This window comes from Brettanomyces bruxellensis, chromosome 9 (assembly GCF_011074885.1).
Source record: "Brettanomyces bruxellensis chromosome 9, complete sequence".
Taxonomy (NCBI): Eukaryota; Fungi; Ascomycota; class Pichiomycetes; order Pichiales; family Pichiaceae; genus Brettanomyces; species Brettanomyces bruxellensis.
Genome location: NC_054690.1, coordinates 2,971,062 through 2,984,495, shown reverse-complemented (window position 1 = coordinate 2,984,495; position 13,434 = coordinate 2,971,062). Strand labels below are relative to the sequence as shown.

Sequence of the window (13,434 nt, the reverse complement as noted above, 5' to 3'; positions counted from 1 at the left end):
TGATTGCAAATAACATGGATCTTGTTTCAAACTGGACAAGCTGCACGTTTTTAACGCGTATCACACAGTTAATCGATGGAGTCGCGAGAATGTGAAGAGCAATAGCTTTTTTCCCCCACTTCGGCCGTTCTTCAGGGCGCAGATATTAACTCGGCATAAATTTTTTGCCTAAAAATTTTCAGATTCATATTTTCATAGATGTCCTGCCTTAGTGCATGCACTCTTAGACCAAAGTAATATTGATTCATCGTTTAGATAAGTATCATTATGTCTGATCTGGATAAGCCAAAGAAGCGAAATTCTGAGACCATAGTATCCGGTCCTTCTAAAAAAAGATCAAGAACTGACAGTTGTGAAAAGAAAGAGCCCTATAAGCCAAAATCCGGGATTCGAGAGACTGATGTTGGAATTACTGATTTTGTTTTCAAGGGTGATCAAAAGCGCATAAAAGGTGTACTTAAACAACGTTATACAGACTTTCAGGTTTTTGAAATTACGCGCAAAGGTGAGGTGCTGCATTTGAATGATCTTGGATTTGAACCTATAAGGAAGAAACAGAGGAAGGAGAACGAGGACAAAGAAAGACTAGTAAATGATAATAAAGCAAAAAGTTGCGATAACAACAAGAAGTCACTTCAAGTGGCACCTGAGGATAAGGAAGAGCTTGTAAAACTGATTGGTGAAGATGATGCTCGTAAGCTAATATCCTTGGTTGGATCAAAAGCGAAAATGCAAACTAAGTTAAGCTTTCCTGATAAAGAAACAAGAACTCGTGTTCATAAGCTAATTAGAAAAGCGTTTGATGGCATATTTGAGACTGCAACAACAGAAGACGATAAAATTAACATAGGTAAAGACTCTTTCAGATGGAAATCTAGAAGAAATAATAATGACAGTGAGAAGGCAACGGAACCGAAGTTGAAGCATAATCTTGGTCCTAGAAAGGCTTTTTTGCAATTTAATATGTATAAAGAAAACAAGGAAACAATGGAGGTTGCAGGCATTCTTTCCCGTATATTGAAAATTCCCGTGAAGTATGTGAGATATGCCGGTACGAAAGACAGGCGAGGAGTTACTGTCCAAAGAGCCTCGCTAGAAAATGTGTCAATTGAGAGGGCAAATTCATTAAACAATATTCTTAGAAATTGCAGGATTGGCTGCTTTGAGTATTCAGATACCCCAATAAATCTTGCAGCCTTAAGCGGTAATGAATTTTTGATTACAATTAGGGATGCAGAGCCCGCTGATTCATCATCTACGTTGGAAGAGGCTGCCAAACCAATTCTTGATTCTCTTCGGGATAATGGATTTATTAACTACTTTGGAATGCAAAGATTTGGAACCTTTTCAGTTTCAACACATTTAGTTGGTAAAGAGATTTTGAATGGTCGGTGGAAGAATGCTGCGGAATTGATTTTGAGCGAACAGGAAGTTGTCGTTCCTTCATCTAAGGATTCTCGAAGAATATGGGCTCAGACGAAAGATGCTGCATTATCGTTGAAGAAAATGCCAAGAAAATGCAGCGCCGAATTTTCCATTTTAAGCAGATTAAGCCATACAAAAAAGGAAGAAGATGGTGAATATTCATCTGGATCATACTTTAATGCAATAATGGGCATTCCGAGAAACCTCAGAATAATGTATGGGCATGCTTATCAATCATATGTTTGGAATTGTGTGACATCTTGCCGAATCAAACTTTTTGGTTTGAAAGTCGTGCCAGGCGATGTGGTGTTGATAACAAGGTCGGTCGAGGACGATGATGGGGCTGAAGATGTGAAGCAAAGGCATACCACAGAAACTCATGTAGTCACAAAGGAGGATATAAATGATGGTAAATATACTATATACGACATTGTGCTTCCTACTCCTGGATACAGCGTTCAGTATCCAGAAAATCGTGATCTGAAAAATGCTTATATTGATATCATGAAAAAGGACGGACTTGATCCATTTAATATGTCGAGAAGGGTTAGAGAATTTTCATTACCGGGATCTTACAGGCACATCGTTGCAAAAGTATCTGGCTTGACATACACCATTAGAAGATATAATACATTTACAGACGAATTGGTTAAGACAGATCTAGAACTTCTAGAAATGAGGAAGGTTGCACAGTTAAGGGGAGAACCCGAAAGTGTGATTCCTAGGATCAATCAAGGATTTCCAGATGGCGCTAAAGAAGCGTTGATCGTAAAGATGCAATTACCGTCGTCGACTTATGCTACGATGGCTCTTAGAGAACTTGTAGATGACCACTAGACAAGACAAACAGGTCGATGAATTATGCATTAAGGTGACTGACCAGGTTTGCAATTTCTCAAAATTTTTTTCAAAACAAACTTCTGAATTAAAATTTAAATTCGAATCGTGCAGCAATTTTTGATACACCATAGTATCCAAAAAAAAAACTGAGCGCGCTCGGTCTTAAGGATTCCCTTCAATTTTTCGTCGATCGACGTTTTTTTTGTTTGCAAAACTTTCATAGAAAATGTCTTGGTTACTACAACCTCAAAAAAAATTACACTTTATCCTCTTCACTTACACTCGCTTGGGTGACATTTTTCATATAACTTTATAATACAACTCGTACATCTTAGGTACAATCTCCAGATGATGCTAGTACTAACCATGCTAACAATGGTACATTGAAAGGAAAGAGACCAGAGGTAGGAAGCGTAAGCACCCCGTTGTGGAACCCGTGCTTCCGCCACATAATTTAAATCAGATACAGTTTGATGAACTGTTATCTCACGTCAAAGGTGGCATTCAGCTAGCAGATCTATACAAAGGAATATCTGACCCCAGTGATTTAGTAGTCAAGGCCTTAGATTACACATATTCAGGTATCGAAAATGATGATTTACTTATACTTTCGAAAATTGCTTTCTTTTGTTTCAACGCGGGTTGATGTTCCATTACTATGTCATTCAAGAGATTCTTCATCATTTTTAATGACGTAGCATTCAAAGAAAACATCTTTTAAGGGCCGCAAATGATCGGCTTTATACGAATGTCAATTATGCTGCAAAATGGATAGGAAGAAAGACATACCTGGTTGCACATTTTCTGGTACCCTTCGAATATCATTTGAAACGGAGAAAATAACTTTTCACACTATACATCCACATATATATATATAAGGCAAGCATGATGATTTTTTTTTTTTTTTTTTTTTTTTTCAAAGCTAAATCCTCCATTTTTTCGTGCAAAAATCCGTGGACTTTGTAAGTACGTTTCTAAAGCAACACCTTCATCTGTTCGGAAAATTCTTGGACGCACTCTTCCTCAATCTATAATTGATGACTGGGACTTTCTTAACATTGACCTAAGCTTTTTTAGGTCTGTGTATCAAAATGCTCCAGAGGTTATGGAATATAGGGCTAAGTATAAAAGTACGGGAAACTGGGAGCATGATGTCACAAAAATGGAACAATTGATTTTGGGAAGCAACGGGTTACTTGCTAAACGATTCATAATGGGTGGGAATAGTGCCATTCTATTATGTAATAGGAATATATTTAGGGTTATGATTATGGAGAAACCTCTGTTGATAATGGACCGCACCTCTAGGATCTGCTGTTATCCAGATTCCAGTATTGGTTTCAGGGATAAATATGGACATACGAAGGTTGGATGTACAGCAGTTGGAATACCCAAAGATGAATCATCTGAGAATGTCATGAACTTTGGCTATTATGATACTCGCACAAATGGAGTTTGTATTGCTGGAACATGGCACTTTTTTAAAACTTCAGAGTTTCATCATAGATGGGTCCGTAGGAGAAGAAAAGGAAATTATTGATTCACTCAATAAATTGGGTGCATCATCACAAAATGTGAATGCTTTTCTTTTTGTCAGTGACATAAGTGTCAGAATTTTAAAGCTAATATACCAGAAAAATAATGCTATGAGACTCTTAAGAAAGCAATGTATATACATGATACAGAAACTTGCAATGAACTTATAAGCAAAGCTATTTAATTAGCTGTTAAACCTAAAATCAAGAATTATATTCAAGATCAGGCTCTCAAGAAGGAGAAATGAGCATTCTGTTATTGTGATGGGTTTCTTTTGTCACATTTGGGCACTTCACAGCGGATTGAATCCATTTATTCTCAGTGAAAGGCTCCAATTTTAAGAGGTGTTTATGAATTTGGTATAAACACAACACCATTGCAGCTTGCACAGCAGATGTCTTATTTTTTCAGTTCTAATGAAAATATCATCAATGGTTTTCTGAGGAATGAGACTTCCAAATTTTTGAGAAGCGGTTTCCAGTATTTGGATAAGCTTCCTAAATATCTTTTGGATATCTGCTGGAAAGAATTCGTTTTGGCGCGGGACAATTTGCATGTGAAAGTTGAGAGAATGATCCGGATAATCATAGTTTGCCCTCTTCTTTAAGTGGGAAAGCGTGTGTACTGAAGTTTGATGATGAAGACAAAGAAGTCCACTGCGCTTTCTATTATAGATGGAATATACCTTGTAGGCATATGTTTATAGCTGCTTTGAGATGAGGAGAAAAAAACTTCATTGATTCAAAAATGTTAGGAAATGTTTAAGTTGAACCAAATGGATGCGTATGAGCAGCATGACCTTGAAAAAGTAAGTGAAGTGTCTATGAGTAAAAGAACTACAGAAAGAAAAAGGGCAATGACGACAACAGCGAAGATTAATAGTCACATCTTCGAAATTGAAAGTCTTTGCCATCAATTTTGTTGGCAGGTTCAGGCAGAAAACGTATTGGCAAATGATGCTCCGGAAATGGATTATGATTTCTGTAAAATACTACAGCAATTGATGAGGTTGGCATATGCCCAGTATTAGAGGAGGTCGAGTGTTACCGCGGGAAGAGAAGCAACACTTAAAGACTTTGGTAAGTTATGGGCTTCAAGTTCTGCATCCAAAAGGAAATGGGATAGGACTCGCATGCAGAGAGGAGCAGATTCTATTACATTAGATTCGCAAATATTCTTGGATACAGTTGACTCAAACGAGCAAATGGGGACAAACGTAATTAATTTAGATTGGTGTAATCACGTTGAACCAAATACCCAGATGGAGACGGATGTGAATAGTTTAGATTTATATAATGAAATGGATTAGATACAAACAATGAATTTGTTTTATTTCTTATGAGATAAGCGCCGGACGGAAAATATAGTTTTCGAAAAAGAAAAAATACCCACGTAAAGGGATACCTTTCTCGAAATAACAGGAAGGGGATTCTCGCGAAACGGGTATTTTTTTTTTTTGCTCTTTGCTTGATGTTCTTCTTGTACAAAGACATCAGATAACGTTTGTGTCAGAAACACGAACTGCGGACACTTAATTTGCTGTAAATAAGAATTCCATTTTTAAGGGAAACTGAATGAAGCTTTGCTTTCAATGTTCCGACAGATTGTATCTAGAGATAGTTTAAAGGTTCATGTCGAGACAAATAAAAAGTATACAGGAAAAGATATAAATGATGGTTCCAAAAAATGGATTTCAAATGAATCGGAAGTTAAAGAATGGAGCCAAATAAACGATTCTGAAGCAACCGATAAGATGTCTGGATTTAAAAAACTTGCACGCAATATCCTTTTCAGTAATGACCACAAGGAGATCGAAGCTCACACAAACAGTTCAAATGAAAGAACAGTATCCAGCGGCCATCACAAAAATATTAAAAATCCAAAGGGTGATTATTCATTTGGGAGACGGACAGCAAGAAAAATGTTGAGTGATTGGTTTAATGACACAAAAAAGAAAACCGGACAAACGCTAGAAGATGAGGATTTTGCTGTGAAGGAAAGATTACTCCTCAGTAAATTGATTGAGGCGAACCTTGGCAAACTATCAAACATATCGGAAGAAAATAATTTTAAAAAGCCAGACAATCATATAGTAATGGAAAGCGGACATGTACTCAAGACAAACTTGGGTGTCTTGAATCGATATTCCATTTCTAGTAAAGATACTACCGGCGATGACCTAATGAGCACATTTAGGACTGTTACCATTACTAATATCCCGGAACGAACCAGTATACCTTCTATTTTGGCTCAAATACATGGGGGACCCTTGAGTAAGCTGTTTCTTGTGAGCTCTCAAGATTGGAAACCTATACGGCAGCCATTTTTCTGGAGGCAACATATCAATTGGCAACGAACAGCGATTAGACTAGAATTCAGTACTCACATGCATGCTCTCAGCTTCTGGAAATATTCCAAAAGTGGATCATTCCTGGTCAATGGCCATAAACTAGAAGTATTTTACGTGCCAAATTACCCAGTAAAAAGTGAAGTTAATACTAAACAATTGGTGCAGACAGATAACAATTTGATTGCTTCCATGAAGGAGCCTGAATGCGCTCGAAGAGTACTTGTTCTAAAAAAGCCAATTCAAAACAAAAGAAGATTTGGAGCTAAAAAACATTACTCTTACCCAGATCCTAATCTTAACTATAGCTCAGACTTCAAAATAGAAAATATAATTAAAGATTTTTCTGTGTTTGGGGATATTGTTGAGGTTACACCTGTGATATCACGCAAACTATGTTTCGGAGTGCAGTTTTTTGATACAAACTCTGCTATAGAAGCAAAGCAGAGTATTGAAGGAAACGGTGAATTTGAAGATGAAGTAAAAAGAAAATTCTCTGCGAAATACAATGACTGGTATGTTTGGTATGGAAAGGATCCGACAGATAGTCCAATAATATGTTAAGTATTGAAAGAAAAATCAATTTAAACGTCTCACTTTTTTTTTTTGGCTGGTTAGATCTATGGTGACTGTCTACTTTTTTTCTCCACATTTTTATTTATTACCAGTATTTTTTTCAACTTTGTTCACATCTCTGAGTCGAAAACACTTGACAAAAATAACTAACAGTTGCAACACAAAATCATAAATTTCAATTTTGTAGAAACAACAATTTTTTGATGATTGTATTTAGTGCTTTGGTAGACAAAGGATTCCGGTCTTGGAAGCTAAGCAGTATATCAGTGCAATATCTTCATCCATGTAACAACAGACATTTTCATGAAATAACTGCTACTAATGGAGAGAGACCGCAGATTCTAACCTCCCGAAAATTGGATCAACTTATGCATAATATTCAAAACAATTGCTTAGAGATACAAGATGGAAATGAACTAATACAACAAATGGTTTATCAGAGATGGCCACATTCAAAACAAACTAAGCCAGGTGCTAACGTTGATCGGATTAATTGTATATCTTCTCTTCCACAATTTCACCTGTTGAAATCGAGTAATGAAATAATGAAAACTCTGGAACATGATCGACCGGATTTAAATAATGGATTAAGAAAAGACCTGACCTTTAAATATCGAATGTTACAAGGCTATGGAAATTTTTTCAGAGCTGGTATACTAAATGTGTGGAAGAACTATTGGAATTTGAGAAGAACTGCTTACAGAAAGATAGATCCGTTATATGTTTTTGACAATGGCTTGGATAGAAATGATACAGCAACAGGAAACCCAAAGGATAAAAAACTATTACTTAGAAACAAAACAATCGAACAGATAGTAAGTGAACTTGCAACTGCAGTAAGATGCAAGGAAAATATTATGAAAGAGAAAATGTGGCTATTTGAATCCGAATCGGATAGACATTACATCCGATTAAAAAGAAATATGATGCAGCAGATGCTTAGAAATAAATTTGATGCGCCAAAACTACCGTTTTTTGCAGTGATACTTGTTCTCCTTGAAGAATTATCTGTTGCTGTGTGCTGGCTTTCACCATACATTTTACCGACAACATGTCTCTATCCTAAGTTTATGCCACGATATTTTGCGAGATCTATTAAGGCTCAACGGCGATTGAAAGAACTTAGGAAAAACAAATCATTGAAGGATATTGCTTCGGGTAATCCATTTTCAATAGATACAGAAGAGGCCGTCATGATGTGTGAATTTCTTATGATCAACACGAGTTTTAAATGGGCTAACTGTCTTGAAAATAAGGATTTCATGCGCAGAAGATTACTTCAAAGATACAAAGAGATAGCTTTAGATAACTATCTTATTATCCGTGATGGTGGTGTAGAGAAGCTGACAGATCTCGAACTATTTAGTACAAATTTAAGAAGAGGGTTGATAGATTTAGATTTGCTAACTGGAAAAATTAAAAAAAAACCAAACGGTGATTACAAGGAGTACTTTGACTTTGATCAGATGAGAAACGACCTTAGAACATTTATCGTTAATTTTGATGATAGAAGAAATAATATTGGCCTTTTTGGACTTTTTGCTACAACTTCTTGTATATAGAGAGCTTTTGGTAGGACAAACGTTTCTGATATGATAGAAATTGTGATTCAACCCTACAATGCTATACCTGCCTGCTATTTTTTTTTTCCAACCCTAAGGCTGCTCATTGTAACTAATTAGACAAAATAATGACCTCATACAATTAATATCCCACTTCACCACTGATATTTATGCATATAATTCATTTCCAATATTTAGGCATATTACATAAAACATTTCCTTAATATTCTGCATATTATAGGCATATATAATAGATAGTTGACTGAATGGTACCCAAATTTAGAGTGAAGCTAATAAACTTGTGTAAGGATGGTATGTCATCGTAGCTAGATACTGGATTCCTGGTGCGTGAAGTTGCAAAACTTAGAGATACGAATAATAATTCAATAATGATATTAATATTGGATTATACTGTCAACTTAATTAAAAGTATATTAGTTTGTCTTACTTAAATTCTTTCAAGAAAAAGGAAGTAATAATTATGTGGTATAGTTTCTAGCAAAACTCAGATATCTCTTTTCGCAGGTGGTATTCTCTGTGTCGCATCAATTCTCAGAAATTGTGCTCCTGCTAGAATTTCTAAAACTCCGCGAAATCCGACACCAAAATAGTTACTATAATACTTTCTCGGAACCTCATATATTTCTTCATCTCAAAAATATATGTTCTGCTCCTCCAAATTTACTCAGAGTGAAAGATTGGACTCTTTAAAATATTACTATGACTGCTTTTAATAAATTGATTCAAAGACAGAATTTCAAACCAATAATTGGAGAAGGCTCATGAAGCTCTTACTCTATCACTACTGGTAGAGTAGGATTTCTTAAATAAATATTTTGAAATACCTACTCATTTTTTAAGGTTAGCTGGCTAGCCGACTACATCCGTACATCAAACAGAATGCCTGCCTGCTTCCGAAAATTTTAGTTTGATCACGGGAGTTTGCACCCCCGTAGTAGGTAAAATGGCTGGAAAAAAAGTGAAGAAAATATTAGGCTTTTAGCCACACGTTCCGAATCAGCCGCTAATGGGGGACTTTAAAAAAAAGAATATCAACAGTTAGATCTACGAAAAGAATTGTGATAAGAACTTACTTTCCAGGTTTAGAGGCAATGCTTTCTATATATTTTGGAAACAGTTCAATTATCTGAATCTATAAATTTAATTGTAACTCTGTCACGGCTAAAGTGTCGTAAGGCCTTGTCATAGGAGGTTATGGATACCGATTCTATAAAAGTTTTTGGGAAATATGTACTTATTTATATACAAGTACTAAAAGCTAAGATGTAAAAATATTTATCAAATCTATTGTATCTTTGAAGAACACCTTAAGAGAAATGAAAACTGCATTTGTGTAAAATCCCTTTGACGTCAACGTTTCGCTCAAGGGTACATACAGGCTTCTCTGACTCACTAAAATACCTGAAATTAAATTGAAAGTAGCGGGATGAATGAAGGCTGCAGAAATTAGAAGAGTTCGACAAAAAAAAAAGTAATTTTAGGAGAAACTCGTCGTTGGTTTATTAATTTCTTTTTTATTCTGCATTTAAAAAGAATATTTATACTTATTTCTTCAGGGTTTTCTTATTCGTTGAAAAGACTTAGAGTACAGGAGATTGACTGAATACACTAGTTTTATATTCTTTCAACATCTCCTACTTTTTTACAATTGGAAAATCAACTATTGTTAAGTGAGAGTTGCTTTTCTTCGGCACACTCTACTAACTTGTATATTTCTGGATTGTCTTCAGCAACTTGAAAACAGGCCGGCTTAGTCAACGTGAACAAATTGAAGCTTAGTTTTATAACAATAAGCATATACATTTTTGTTTCAACTAGTACATTCAAGTTCCATATCAAGTTGCGTCTGTTCCCTTAAAATGGCGCATATTGGATCCTTTCTTTTCCATTTTCACCATCATGAAAATGACGATGGAAAAGCTGATCCAAAGCACAAACGCACCGATGAGACTGGAATGGAGCAATATGAAGCAGGACGTTCAGTGGAATATAAAGAAAAAAGTGAAACTAATGAGGAATTGGGAGAAAAACATGTGCTATCTACTCGAACAGGTTCCAAAACTCAATTGCTATCACAACCAAAAGAAGGTTATAAAACCCCACCACATATAAGTAGGTCAAGTCACAGTATGTCACAACTTTTCCTAAGTCAACGTTCACAGTCAAGTCATACTACATCTAGTTCTACAAATATAGCGGGGCTAAATTCGCCTTTATCTCAAAGTAATGCCCGAAAGTCTTTCCTTGGCCTTTCAATTGGTAGAACGCATTCAGGGGAAAACATGTTTAGTCACGTTCATCCGCCTAATGCACAGGTTAATATGGCTTCTGCTCATGCGGAGAAGCCGCGTGATCATTATCCGTCCTCTATGGTTCAACTTCGGAAGTTCTTCAGACCAAAAAGAAATCGGTCACACGACAGTGTTGCTACAATTTCACATCCAGTTTCTCGAGCATCTACCTCAGGGCCAACATTCACACATGATGCTCACAACAATATGATTGTTAAAACTGATCAGAAGTTTTGGGATGGCCTGGAAGGTTCCTTAACTAAAAAATATGGAAGAATGGGAAAAATGTTAGGATCAGGTGCTGGAGGCTCTGTTAGACTTATTACCAGGGAAAGTGATCATACAACCTTTGCCGTGAAGGAATTTGTTCCAAGACGACCACATGAAAGCGTTAAAGAATACGCAAAAAAATGTACAGCCGAATTTTGTATTGGTTCCACGTTACACCATCCGAACGTCATCCGAACGTTGGATATAATTAGTGAAAATAATCACTATTATGAAGTCATGGAGTATGCACCTGTTGATTTTTTTTCAGTGGTTATGTCAGGAAAAATGACAAGGTCGGAAATAAATTGTTGCTTCAAGCAAATAACACTTGGCGTTAGCTATTTGCATTCCATGGGTTTAGCTCATAGAGATCTCAAATTAGATAATTGCGTTCTTACTGAGAATGGTATACTCAAGTTAATTGATTTTGGATCTGCGGTTGTTTTCAAATATCCGTTTGAAGATAAAGTTGTGATGGCACATGGAATTGTTGGTTCGGATCCATACATGGCTCCAGAAATTTTGACTTCTACGCGATCATACGATCCACAATTTGTTGATATATGGTCCATTGCGATTATATATTGTTGTATGACTCTTAGGAGGTTTCCTTGGAAGGCACCAAAGAAATCTGATCCTAGCTTCTCTCTATACTGTATGAAGGACGATATGCCCCATGATTATGTTGCCAGTGCTAAGAGACATAAGAGATTACTTTTAGAAAGGAAGCAAAAAATTGCTGAAAGAAGGAAACAGGAGATAGAAAAGAAAAACAGAATTGATCTTGAGAAAGCAAAACTGGCAGCTGAAGACATTGAGCAGCCATTGAAGGATATACAGATGGCAAAGGGGCATAAAAATTTTCAAGCCAAGGGCTCGGAAGTTAATAATGTGGTCAAAGCTGTAAAAGAACTAAAGATAGGACAGACAGTCAGCAAGTCGGATAAGAATATTAGCAAGGAAAGCAATGACAAAAATATGGAACACGAGACGGGAGGTGAACGGCAAAGTATAGAGAAGTCAAGGTCACATGTAAAACATACTGAACATAAGGAACATCTTGAGTCTGAAAAGCATTCTGAGGAAAATTCTAAAACAGGAAAAGAAAATCGTAAAGGTCCAAAAGAAAATGGTGATGTAGATCATGTTCCCGAACGCAGGCAGCAAACAAATTCAAAGGTCAGAAGACAGATTCATGGACCATATAGGCTAATGCGCTTGCTTCCGCATGCTTCGAGGCCGTTGATTTCTAAAATGTTATCCGTTGATGTGAATACAAGAGCTACTATTGATGATATATTTGCGGATGAATGGTTCAATCAGATTAAGTACTGTACTATGGATAATGATGGCCATGTTATAAATGAACCGGGTCACCATCACACGATTGTTTGAAAGCTTGCTTTTTAGACCCATTCGTCTGGAAAACATTTATTTAGGAATCTTTCAAATTACCGATTTACTATGTTGTGTTATTTCACTAGAACTCTTTAAGCCCTTTTTTGTATTGGGCAGTGCCTTTTTCCATCCTTATATAGACTGTGACTGCCTTTTTTTTTCACTCTTTGATGCACTTTTTTTTTTATCGTTCCTACTGATTTCGATTCATAATATATATTAACTTGCTTTTCATGCTTTATTCGCGAATCGTAGATAAGTCGCCTATTATCTATATCAACCTTCTGTTGCAAAGCTGTGGTAGGTAACTCTTATCACTTTGTAGATGCTCAATAAAATATCATACTGGATATAGATATATTTAAAAAAATGAGTGTTTCGACCAGGTTATCGATTTATTGGCCAGAATCACAGGTGGAAAAAAGACCGGAAGAGACCGATACTATAGTACTCACAACTCCCAGTGGAAAATATATCGATATACGAAGTTATAAATCACAAGTTCTTTTAAGCGATAAGTCTTTGACGAAATTTCCGTTTGAATGGGCCTTTGCAGGGAATGAATTACCTGTGAAGAATCATCCCTCTCAAGTGGAGTTTTCTCATGATTTCTTTGACTCTTCGTTTATACTCAAGTATTGTAGAACGAAAAGAGACGGACATGGATCACTTCCATGCAGATCTGATATTCCAATTGATTGTGGTACGTTTAAAACTCTGGACAACGGCGTCAGAGAGGAAACAGGGAAGATGAAAAATGAGAGTACAGGAAATTTTGAATCGTACATAGAGCACTGGATTACTTTAGATCCTTTAAAGAGTACCCCCACAAATATGTTACCACTACAAGTAGTTCAGGATGGATCACTTAATTATGCATTATTTGACATATTGGAAAATAAACAAAACTTTGAAGGTAGGTTCATACGTCTTGGAGTGTGGGCACAAGGTTTGCTCTGGGATAAGAAAAATTTGGAGTTTCCCATTAGTATTGTGAGGCTTCATTTGAACAATAAAAATTGGGATATCATTATAAGTTTTGGTAGAAGGGTTCCGTTTTTTAAATCATTGGCATCTACAGAAGTGCACAATGGTGAAATTGTCAAAAATTTCGATGTTATATGGACATGCTTAGAAGCGGGGATTATTTAGGTGTGCTGGCTTAACT

At 36.2% G+C, this 13,434-nt stretch overlaps 6 protein-coding genes across 6 annotated transcripts; all 6 read left to right on the top strand.

The window, feature by feature from the left end:
- Nucleotides 1-267: 267 nt before the first annotated feature.
- Nucleotides 268-4,048, top strand: BRETT_003105 (uncharacterized protein; the record flags this gene model as incomplete). Its single annotated transcript, XM_041281619.1, has 4 exons — nt 268-2,193; nt 2,276-2,308; nt 3,188-3,718; nt 4,028-4,048. The coding sequence occupies 4 exons, from the start codon at nt 268-270 to the stop codon at nt 4,046-4,048; spliced, it is 2,511 nt and encodes an 836-aa protein (XP_041139410.1).
- A 510-nt stretch (nt 4,049-4,558) lies between these two features.
- BRETT_003104 (uncharacterized protein) lies at nt 4,559-5,110 on the top strand (the record flags this gene model as incomplete). The annotated part of the gene is made up of 2 exons (XM_041281618.1): nt 4,559-4,609; nt 4,832-5,110. 2 exons carry the CDS (start codon nt 4,559-4,561, stop codon nt 5,108-5,110), a joined length of 330 nt encoding a protein of 109 aa, XP_041139409.1.
- A 282-nt stretch (nt 5,111-5,392) lies between these two features.
- On the top strand, nt 5,393-6,712 carry BRETT_003103 (uncharacterized protein; the record flags this gene model as incomplete). The annotated part of the gene is made up of 1 exon (XM_041281617.1): nt 5,393-6,712. One exon carries the CDS (start codon nt 5,393-5,395, stop codon nt 6,710-6,712), a length of 1,320 nt encoding a protein of 439 aa, XP_041139408.1.
- Nucleotides 6,713-6,927: 215 nt separating this feature from the next.
- BRETT_003102 (uncharacterized protein) lies at nt 6,928-8,286 on the top strand (the record flags this gene model as incomplete). Its single annotated transcript, XM_041281616.1, has 1 exon — nt 6,928-8,286. The coding sequence occupies one exon, from the start codon at nt 6,928-6,930 to the stop codon at nt 8,284-8,286; it is 1,359 nt and encodes a 452-aa protein (XP_041139407.1).
- A 1,880-nt stretch (nt 8,287-10,166) lies between these two features.
- BRETT_003101 (uncharacterized protein) lies at nt 10,167-12,263 on the top strand (the record flags this gene model as incomplete). Its single annotated transcript, XM_041281615.1, has 1 exon — nt 10,167-12,263. The coding sequence occupies one exon, from the start codon at nt 10,167-10,169 to the stop codon at nt 12,261-12,263; it is 2,097 nt and encodes a 698-aa protein (XP_041139406.1).
- Nucleotides 12,264-12,635: 372 nt separating this feature from the next.
- BRETT_003100 (uncharacterized protein) lies at nt 12,636-13,418 on the top strand (the record flags this gene model as incomplete). Its single annotated transcript, XM_041281614.1, has 1 exon — nt 12,636-13,418. The coding sequence occupies one exon, from the start codon at nt 12,636-12,638 to the stop codon at nt 13,416-13,418; it is 783 nt and encodes a 260-aa protein (XP_041139405.1).
- Nucleotides 13,419-13,434: the final 16 nt, after the last annotated feature.